The 11,680-nt window shown below is 41.7% G+C and overlaps 1 protein-coding gene across 1 annotated transcript in view; it reads left to right on the top strand.

Moving 5' to 3' along the window:
- Positions 1-11,680, top strand: part of LOC306740028 (metal transporter CNNM4) — a gene marked incomplete at both ends in the record, with an annotated part of 36,109 nt that overhangs the window by 19,662 nt on the left and 4,767 nt on the right. The window contains one exon of the mRNA XM_079222131.1: positions 9,679-9,775. Within this exon, the coding sequence (XP_079078257.1) occupies positions 9,679-9,775 (97 nt within the window). The remainder of the gene's footprint in view (positions 1-9,678; positions 9,776-11,680) is intronic.

Below are 11,680 nucleotides of genomic sequence, written 5' to 3'. Positions count from 1 at the left end.
GTCCACACTGTGAAAGCGTCTTTTAAAAACGATTTATCCTCACAATGCAAAAGAAGTTAAAAAAAAACGCTCTCGCTATGATGCTCATTCGTGCCAGAATAAATGAAGATCCAGCGAGGCGCTTTACATGCAGGATGTGAGGGAGTAAGATTTAAATAGGATTTAAAGTGACACCTTAACGTCCTGCTTTGTCGGACATTATAATACAAAAATGCAAAAATGATTAAGCCGGCGTGGAGATGACGGACATTGATTAATGCCGAAGCGGAAGAATACGTTTTAAAATCCATCAGTGATGCCGCCTGAGAGTCTTTTCTTACTCGCTATCAGAATGTTTGAAATAGGCTGTCAGGAATAGGAACAATTCACCCAAGAACAATGTAAAATCCACATAGTGCTCTCAAACGTCCTTCTCCACCGAGGCATATCGCTGCAATCAGACTTCAACAAGGCCAAAAAAAAATCCATATGTCTTGTATCCATATGTCTTGTATCCATATGCGGCCAGACGACTGTTTTAAAGACACTATTGACCCGTCTGCGATAAACCTGCGCGAGAAATGTCTTCATGGGAGAATAATCTGTCCATCCTTGGTTTTTCGAATGCTTTTCTTTCTTTCTTTTTGCCGTCTTTCATTTGGCCTCGGTTCAAGTCTGTTTGCACTGATGTGCTTTCATTTTGTTTGGGGCGCTCTCCTCTGGTAAAACTGAAGCTTTTTTCTGGGACATAGAGAGCCTTTGGAGGACTGTTTACAATTTCTACCATTTTTCTGGGTGAAAACTATTCCTTTTTAACGTGTAAGTCACATCTGTCTGAATGACAGAACGCCAGCGGTGAAGTGCAAAGTGGTCGGCAGGAGGAGAAGTGTAGAGGAGACACCAGGTTTCAGACAGCTGTGACCTTGGATGGACGGGCACAGATGAGGAGGAGAGCTGTGTCCTAAGGGAGACGCCTTTCTCTCATTGATCCCCATTATATAAGATGTTAATGGAGGGAGGGAACTACACTCGCCTGCCTCTCTACCTCCATCCGCACTGCTCACCGACCACACAAAGTATCCGCTCTGTGCACATGTTCACCTGCGCTCTAATCCCACGGGGTGGGAAAATCACGCCTCGCTGTGTTAATTGCACTCCTTCCCTCTCTCACACACTCACACACTCACTCACACCAACACACACACACACACACGGTTCCCACACGTCGATGACGTCGTCGTCCCCAAACAGTCATTAGCCGGCGTCCTCTAATCTGGGGGTTGGGGTGGTATCAGCTCGTCTTTCTCTCCGCTGCTCCTTCTGTGAGATTTTCGAGGTGGGAGATCCGGATGTTTGTCAGCGGTGTTGTGGTGAGACCCCACATGTGGAATAATCCGCTGAGACCTTCTTCTCTTTTTTTGGAGAGCTTTGGCATTTAGTGTCAGCATGCCACCGGCAGTTGTGGATAGTTCTTGACAGTGAGTGTGACTCTGCAGCAAATCCTCTGGGTTTTAGTTTAATTTTAAAAGTAGCAGGCGGACCGACATCCTGTCTTTGCTTGCAGTGTTTCACTTTCTCTCAAGTGCCTCAGATTATGTCTAATTCAGGTAAAACAAGGTGAAGTTTAGGCTCTTAAACAACATTTTAATGACACAAGATCCAGGTGGTTCCAGGTATAACCACTTTTTGTTTTGTGTGCAGATGCCTCAACCTGATTTCTTTATACACGATCACTCTAAAATAGAAGAAGTGTTTTCATTAGATTATGTGCTTATGAATATTTTATTCCGGTAATTATAGATAGACTGCAGATTTCTCATTAAATAATTAATTGAGCAGCCTGTGTGTAGACAACTTTGGTTTGTGTGCTGCTCATATTTGTCCTGTAAACAAAAGTATACCTTCTTGGAAACGGAGAGGGGTCGAAACAGACGGATTAGTGGAGATTTGATGTTTTACAGTTTATTGATTTGAAAAGTATTTTTATTTTTTTCCTCCAATTGCCACAACTCGAGAACAGTTTGAGGTGAATGAATGTGTGTACGTGTACGTGTTTGCATTATGTACGTCTGATGTCCGGTGGACTCATGGGAACATAAAAAACCTCAGATAGAGATAATTCAGTGTCCTTGTTCCACTCCTTTTATATATTGTGTGTGTGTGTGTGTGTGTGTGTGTGTGTGTGTTTGTGTGTTTTCCTGGTCGTAATCTTCCCTGTCAGCAGTTTGTTTATGACTGGACTGATTCATGCCTCTATAAAGATGCTCTTTTACTCTCACAGGACAGAGTCCGTCTACTCAGACAGAGTTAGATTGCTGTTTGGCCTCTCAGCTTCTCAGCTTCTGGAAATCTGAATGGAAAATTTGAACTTGATCCATTCATCAAATCCTCCAAATGACCAAGTCGGGACAGAAAGAAGAGATGAAGTTTGGCCATTATATTTAATAAGCAGTTGCTTTGTCATGAACCAGAAAAAAAACCTTTGTGATGCTCGGAGGCCTTAGAAATAGAGCAGCAGTAGTAGGACGGACATTAAGAAGATTTAGTACAAAGAAAATGCTAGCTTGCTAATTCCACCGTGCTTTAATGCTACACTACGCTCGTTTCTACAAACCTCACCTCAGGGAAACCATGACTGGCCCTAAGTCGGTCAGTTTATAAGGAAGTTTGCCCGCTGCAACGGTCCCAATGGCCACACATAAAAATGGCCGCCGTTCTCAACCACCCAGCTACGTTGATTTGTTTGTTTTTATGCAGGGGGTCTTATAAACTTTCACCATTCCACTTTGTTGTGTCATTTTTCCTTTTATTTGTGTGTTGCTGTAAGTTTCCTAGTCATTCTCCATTTAAAGTGGCTCTAAGGAACTTTCATTTCATGTGGATCTTTGGCGGTCCCTGTGGACATTAGCGGTAGTGCTTCAGAGCGCCAGACTCCTTTAGAAAACTTCTCATTTTACTGCAGCAGGGTCGGACCCTCTGCTCCGGTCAGACCTTGTTCCTGCATGATTTCATCTGATTTTGTGCAGAATGCAACCCGGTGGTGCCGAGGATGAGCATTAAGAAGAAGTATTATATAGAAACAGACGATCTACACAATGATGGTCTGGTTTACTTGTGAAGGTCATAAAGAGACGTCATTGTTAACCCGAGACATTTTCTTAACCAGTTAAACGTTCCTCTCGGTACCTTTTTTTTAAAAAAATTTTTATGTAATATAGAACCAAGCTTCACATAATGAAGCCTCACAGAAATACAAATATAATGTTTGTTGCCCCGTCTCCAGGTAAAATGAAGGTTGATTTCATCGCCCACAGAAAAAAAGGTGTGTGTGTGTGTGTGTGTGTGTGTGTGTGTGTGTGTGTGTGTGTGTGTGTGTGTGTGTGTGTGTGTGTGTGTGTGTGTGTGTGTGTGTAAAACAATATATCTCTCTCTCTCTCATGTCCGTCCTTTGAGAATAGGAAACTAAAAAATGTGTGTGTGTGTGTGATTGATGCACGTTGACACTGACTCACACACACCTTCTTCTTTAGTTAGGTGTGTGTGTGTCACTCACTAATGACTCAGTGACTTTGCACAAATTGTTCAGTTTGACACCAACCATTAACTGAAGTCAGCGGTTCATTTTGTGACAAACACGTGGTCACCAACCACTAAACACTGAGGCCATTGGAACACACACACACGCATGCATGCTCACACCTACACACACATACACAACTACAATCTCACACATACATACACACACACTGTCTGGAGGTGTGTGTAGTTTCAGGCGGGGCCCCCTACTAGTTTGTTATAAGTTATTAACAGACCTGTTAATAACTCCTCAAATATCTCCAGACACACACACACACACACACACACACACACACACACGTGCGCGCATTCACCTTCAGAATCCAATTTGTCCACATAATGATTACCTTAAATGCAGTTTTCTATCATAAAACAACAACCTGGGGATGTATTGATATTTATTTAAAAAACTAGGTATAAAATGTATTAAAAAAACATATGTTTACTATTGTCCTGCATCTGGAAACAAAATGTTATATTTGTATTATCACAGCTGTTAATTGTGATTCTATTTCTAGTTTTTGGTTTTGCTGACGTACATAATTTGGGAAAGTTATTAGTAATTCCTCTGAATGGCTTTTAAGAATATCTTTGTTGGTACTTCTTATTGAGAGTTGATTTGCTTCCCCCCCTAAGATTGTTTGTTGTTCTCAGTGAGTACGTGTGATGTTTATTATGTGAATGCCGACTTGTTAAATGGTTGTCAACAGTCCCAGAAATATAGCTATCTAACAGCAACAACAGTCTGCGGGAACAGATTTTTAGTGGCTGCTAACAACATTTTTTGGGTGAAAACTACTTTAAAGTGAACATTTTATGATGAAATCTGACAACAAACAGCCTTTTAAGGTTAATACCAGTTCATTTTTAACATCTTATTATCATGGTTATTTCCTTTGGTAATATTAACATTGTATTCACAAAGGCTGAGGTTACAATGTCAATGCGTCTTTTGTCATCGATCACCCAAACACTGTGAAGTCTGCATACTCAAAGAGCGGCTCTTGTAACATTCCCTGATTTTCTGCTTTTAAATAACAAAAATAAGCGGAGGGGACTTTTACTGCGAAGACTTTATGGGAAGTTAAATGTGTTTAACACAGAATTAGCGGAGTTTTGCAAGTGGTCGTTCTTCAATAAAACAAGTCTTACTAATAACCGGGGACTTTTATTGTGAAGGATTTATAGGGGAATTAAATGTGTTTTAGCCTCACTGGTTTTACCACGAAATATATCCGTCACTCTCCAATCGGGAAAGTTTTCATTGAAGTTCTGATCAGACGCCTCCGATCATAAAAGTCACCTTGAAACAACGGACGTCGGCAAACATCGGGAGAGCAGCACGAGTCAGGTGATCAGACAGGCGGGTTTTAAACGTGCCGCTTTCCCTCAAGACCAATTTCAACTCATATGGAAGAGAAAACAGAAGTCAAACTGTATAATTATCGCCAAAATGTGTTGCTGCAAATCCTAGTTTCCCTTTTTTAGGGAGGCTCACTTTTAGTTCCCCCTTCAGAGGAAGTGGTTTAGCTAGGACTGTGCCCCAGATCTCTGCCATTGTTTCAGGAGCATACTGTTGTCCTAATGATGGCAAAAACTATGAAAATTAGACTACATTGGTTCTACACTTGCATTTTATGCAATGCAGGTCCTGTTTCAGCATTTTTGAACCATCATTCCTCCAACATTTAACGTTTCTGACTTCCAGGCCTCATTTCAACCCCTTTTTAATACTTTCACTAATTCCCATCACAAGCAAAAACACACAACCAGGATCTCACACCTCCGTTTAGCTTTAAGCCGAGTTTAGTGAGCTGCATCTCTACCGCCGCACTGCCTTCTGAGGTTCATCACCATCCTCACCATCACGTTCTCTGCTTGTCTGCAAACTGGATCTTTTATTTTCCCCTTTTAGATTCATGGGTTTCGGTCAATGAAAGGTTGCTTTCTTCATGTCTATGTGTTTGTGGGCTTAGAGCTGTGGCCAATACACATTTTTAATGGAAGATAAACACAGAAGCTGCTGCGTGTAAACAATATTGTCCTTTCCAGTACCAAGAAATACAAATAAGAAGTAGTCTGTGAAAAGGCATGTAGATCATCATATGACACTAAACTCCTAGAACCAAACACTTTCACCATGTCTTCCCTTTAAGAGCTTTAAAGCTTCTCTCGTCGACATTCAGAGCTGAGAGGCAACTGACCTGCACGCAACTCTGCAGTTAGTGCCTTGTTTTGTTTCTACTTGGTGCCATGTTGTCGTGCACCACTCCAGATACCATGTGCTTCATTCTGTAATAAGGTCCCCAAAATTCAATCTGACATATTTTGTATTTGTTTACTAGAATTTAGAAAAAAGTTCTTTTGGATTTGAAGGAGAAAAATGCATTTGGCTGTTCGGAACGAGTTTCCAGTGAGGTTTCAAGCTGAAAACTTGTAGTATTTATAACATCAACTATTCATCACTAATTAAGCAGCAATCAAAGTTAAAGTTAAGGAGAAAAAAAAGCATCCTTCATTAGAACATTTAGCTTTTCTGCCTCGTCCGGACCGCATGTGTGGCTGCAGCTTTTCCTAATTCGAGAAGTACGTTGTAGTTGTTAGTTCTCTGCAATACGGTGGCTCTTTTTATTATTATTATTATTATTATTGTTATTATTATTATTAAAAGCCCAAATGTTGGTGCAGTATATTGTTCCAAGTGCTGGTAAGCTGCCCTGTCAGTTTGTCTGGGGAAACGGGTTCCACACCTCTCACCCCCCATGTGTCTAGTCTCTCTCCCCTCCCTCCTCCGTGCCTCCTGCTGGCTGCTCGCGAGGCATTTTACGAGTGTAGTCCCGAGTATGCGCACGTGTTGCAGGTTAGCGCTTGACCCCCCGGGGCCGACGCCCTCATTCATACGTGCAGGGTTGACCATATGTTGAGAGGCGATTAGCGTGTTTCCAAATCTGCTGAAATACATGAAGTGGCAGAAAGCTGGCGAAGAGGAGGGTTGACCTTTTGCATTAAGGGTCAAATGAGGAAGTCCTGCCGCTGTAAACCTCACACACCTGGAGTAGACGCAGACAGCATCCTCAGAAGAGGTTCGCTGTGTGCAGGCTGCCCTTGAGCAAGGCATCAGACCTCAGGCTACTCAGCGGCCCGCGGTTGCACTGAGCAGATGTGAATGTGTGCAACTGGATGAATTTGGACACCACAGCCATTTATGCACACGGAGCTTACCCTTTTTAAAATGAAAGATAAGAAATGAGTCATCCTTAAGGGACAGTGGGATTGTTTTGTTATAAAACATTGAAGCATGTTCATGAAGCACAAAGCGAAGCGAGCAAACTTGTATGTTACAAGCCCTGAAGGTATAACAATGTACATTCTTTTAACCTGGACAGCCACACACACACACACACACACACACACACACACACACACACACACACACACACACACACACACACACACACACACACACACACACACACACACACACCCTCCAAAACAGCCAACGCCTCTCTAACACGTGATTTTACTCCTTAAAGGGCCGGTGTGCAGCATTTAAAGGGGCTCCACTGGGAGAGATGAATATGATTTCACTACCTATGTTTCCTTTTGTGTTTCATCCCCATAAACTAATTATCGTTGTGTTTTTCATCGGCTAAGAACGATCCCTTCACGTGAACCGCGTCCTCGTCACAGAGTCAGTCACCATTTTTCTCAGTAAATATATATTCTATTGACATGACATATTCACCAAATGTCGGTATCAACTAAAGTAATCATATATACAAAGAAAACCAAACTAATATGTTCAGAAATTAAGTTACATGTAATAAAATGGAATGACACAGGGAACAAGTATTGAACACGCTGATGTACATGTTTATTTGTATACATTTATATCTATATATTTATGTGTATTTGTATACATTCATATGTATAAATTATACACAAAATTCAGCTTCTCAAATGTGCATACTTTTGCTCATTTTCCACCAAAGCATATATATATATATAAAAAAAAAGCAGCAGAGATATTCCTCCGTGTGCGTTTAAATCTGCATGTTGTCGGTGTTGCCGTAGATTAGGCTGAAGTTCTGATCAGCGTAGGCGTCGCCTGTGAAGATGTTGTGAGCTGAATTGGGCCCAGCGTCTGTGATGGGAGCAGCTTACTTTGTAGCTTCAGTGACAGATAACTCTCTCCTGTCATATCCCAAGCCAGGGCTCCAAACCGGCACGCACCCTGAAATAGAGGGGATGGTTACATCAGATCGTTTGTGTTCAGTCGCACCGGTTCAGTCTAAAAAAAGAAACGCACACAACTTCAGGGCGGGTCGTCTGATTTAATCGACCTGTTTTCGGGGAATTGTAAAACCTCTATTAGCTCCTTTTACACAGTAAAACAAATCTCGTCGTCCTCGTAACTTTTACTTAATTTTTATTTTTCTACTTTAGTGTGTGTGTGTGTGTGTGTGTGTGTGTGTGTGTGTGTGTGTGTGTGTGTGTTCATGAAAAAACTTATTCATTTTGTTGCTGCACTGGAAATATATTCTGCATTTTTGTGCATTATTTTTAACTTCATGTCCCTGCAGTCCATCCGGACATATTTGCACATGTTTATACCTTTTTTATAGATAGTTATGTTCTACAAGGATCAAGCCAGCAAGCATGGCTTCGTACATCTTTTGTGCTTTCGTGTGTGTGTGTGTGTGTGTGTGTGTTGGGAGGATGGAGAGATGGAGGGACGACAGCGTGGATTAACTGTGCTGTGTTGTTGCTGCTGTTCACACATTCCAGCCAGCCGGTCCAGGCCGACTCACTGTACTAACACAGAGGCCTCCTTAACCCCCTTTCCGCCCTCTCACCTCCCTCTCTGACTCTCATTTCTCCTCCGCCAGCTCCTTCTCCCTCTTCTCCTCCTTTTGCGTCACGTCATCCCTCCGCGGTTGCGTCTCTTTCTGAACGTGCGACTCCCGTGTGTCTGATTCCAAAGTAAACATGTTTCCTCCCACAACCCTCTTCGGGGAACAATCGCTGATAAATACTGTACACCTCCTCGTTTTGACCCGTGGCTGCACCGCCCTCTAGAGGCCAACCTGTGCCATGTCACGCCGACTGGAAATCAGGGTTTGGAGGCGGTTATCAAGTCTTTTTTTTATAAGAAGTAGGAATCCTCTACTCTGTGTGAAGCCACATGACATCTATTGCTTCTGTCCATCCGGGGAGAGGGATCCTCCTCTGTTGCTCTCCCTCAGGTTTCTTCCCCTTTTTTCCCTGTAAAAGGGTTTTTACTATCTTTATTGGCGGAGTTTTTCCTGATCCGATGTGAGGTCCCGGGACAGGGAAGTCATGTGTACAGATTGTAAAGCCCTCTGAGGCAAACTTGTATTTGTGATCTTGGGCTATACAAAATAAACTGTATTGAATTGAATTGAATTGTGTGAAGCTGCAACGATTAGGCGATGAAATATTTTACGGGGAATTGATCTGCAGCTCGTTTCAGCCATTTTTAAGCAGAAATGACCCAACTTTTGCTGGTACTGGATTCTCAAATGTCAGGAACTGAATATTGTTGGTCGAAAAAAATTAGGACATTTGAATTCGTCACCTTTTGACTAAGAAAGTACCACAGGCATGTTTCATATTTCCTGGTACTTTATAAACAGATTAATTGATGATGAAAATAATGAGTTGCAGATCTACTTTTTTTGTGAGGATGTTTCTGGACCCTTAAGGAGCTGATAAACTGCCCAAAAATTGACATCACATGACTTTAAGTGGAATTTATTTTTGTCTCACATGATGTTTCAGTGGCCTTTTGTTTTCAGAGAGAGGAACAGCGGACATTTATTTTTTCTTCTCACAAAAACACCATGTGGTTGTTCAAACAGTTGAAAAGAAGGAAATGAGTTATGAGTCCACCAAGTGAAGGAGTTTCACCTCCCGATCATTTAAAACCAATACTTCGTGCTGCTGTTGCATCATCTACACACTAATGAGGATTTAGTAGAAAAGCTGCTTCACGTTCACTCTCACGAGACAGAAAAGGGTTTGCAGAGTAAATCCCACCGATGATTGTTTCATGTTGTCGTCTCTGTCGCTCACCACGTTCCTGTGGTTTTGTGTTTTCAGGGCCGAGTGGAGGTGGAGGCCGGCAACGAGAACATGAAGTTTGAGACCGGACCGTTCTCGTTCTATGGCGTCATGGCGATCAGCGCTCCCACACTGGGTGAGTCCTGAACTTTCTCCTCTTTTCTCTGCTCTTCTCCCATCTTCTCCTTTCAACTCCTCTTCCCTGTGAATTTGCACTTTTAATGAATCTACAAAAGTCAAATGAGTATTTTCAGTGTAGTGTCTCATATTTAAATACCTCTACTGCCACCTAGTGGAATAATGTTGCAGTACAAGCCTCTGCTGCTTTCCTAAACATTTACTTAGTTGAATTACGAAGACTAAAGCATTTGTAGTAATCATATTTCTTTATTTATTTTAGGAACATTTGTAATCTTGAATGAATAATGGATAGTCGTTAAAATATATATCATATACACATATATCATAGTAAATTCCACCCCAAAACATGCATGTTTTTCATCTGCTGTGGCCTAATGTGGATAATTAATGATATTTCCCCCCCAATTCATAATTCATTACATTATTTGTTCCACCAGCGGCTGCAGCATCACGTCCTTCTAGCTTTCTCACCATATAGTGTCTTAGGATATTTAATAAGGGCTGTTGAGGGTCATCTATGAAACACTAGAAAGAACAACAATATCCTCTTTCTGCAGGACGTCTTAGTGCAGTTTATTAAAACATGGCTGCCGTCACTCATCAATATGTAATGCAGATGGAGCCGCTGCAGATTAAACATGAACCCCCATAGAGGGACAGCCCACGAGTCGTCTCACGGGAAACCGTTTGTGGACTTTGTGTGGGGAGGTTCCAGAGCTTGTTTTGTTCATTTATTTAATTTATTTGACCGGGACGATCAGCAGAGAGAGAAATGTAAATGAAAGTCAGTTGTTCTCTTTGGCCAGACAGTTTTCTTTTTAATCTTTATTTTACCAGAGTAGTTTCTTGAAATCAAGGTGTATATTTATTTATTTATTTTTATGAGAGTGTCCTGATATTGAGAGTAAAACAGAAGAAAATGCAGCACAAAACAGCAGCGATGAAGTAACTTGTGACTCTAAATGTAATTTCTTTTGTTTGGGTTCCAGGTGGGTCAAATTTCTCTTCAATTTTTTTATATATCATTATGTTTAACACACTTCTCTAACACGCCACCATTTTGTGGTTGACCTCAAATTAATGGATCAGGCAATTTAAAAAGTCACTTCAGCAGAGATTCTTACTGTGTGACATCAAAACCAGAAGGAAAGAGGGATTCATGAGCATTCATGTGTCAGCTTTTTTTTGTTCATATAATATTTTGATTATTATTTATGTATTATGTTTGATGACCTTTGAACTCGTTCCCTCCTCTCCATCTCTTTCTTTCTCTTCCACACACATGCACACTTTCTTAAAATACTCTCATCTTTTTCTTCTTCTTCTCTCTGCCAGTTGTTTGTGTTTTCACATTCAGCTCGTCACTCTCTGTCGGATCTAAATACAAATCTCTGTCCGCTTCTCTTTGGACAATTTTTTTTTTGTCCTGTGTTCAACCTTCTCCAGCCGACAGATTACTATTTGTCTCGGTACTTACTTATTTGAATCGTACTTTTTTTTTTTTTTTTACTGAATTTTCATTAGGCGTTTTCATCTCGACAGCCCACTCTTTCAGGTCCTTCAGGTGATTCCTTCCTTCCTTCCTTCCTTCCTTCCTTCCCAGCCTCTGCCTCATCAAACCTTCCGATGTGTCCGCTGTAATCTGTCATCTTCCTGTTGGAGAATTTCTCCGTGCATGTTTTTTTTGCATGTGAAGCAGATCTGTCTCTCTGTCTCCCAGTGTCTCACTCCCTCTTCCTCCTCCTCCCTCCTCCCTCTGTGCCATCATCACCTCCTCCCTCCCTCGCTCCCTCCTTCTCTCCTCTCAGTGGCTGCACCTCGTCCTCGCCACCTCCCCTTTAAGAGGTTTTCTCTGTTTTCTCGGTTGCCAGGTAAACTCCGGCATGTCTGGGTCCTTTTT

This window comes from Taurulus bubalis (genome assembly GCF_910589615.1).
Source record: "Taurulus bubalis genome assembly, chromosome: 8".
NCBI classification, from domain to species: Eukaryota; Metazoa; Chordata; class Actinopteri; order Perciformes; family Cottidae; genus Taurulus; species Taurulus bubalis.
Note: the sequence above shows the minus strand (reverse complement) of the source record. Positions and strands in the feature narration are given on the sequence as shown.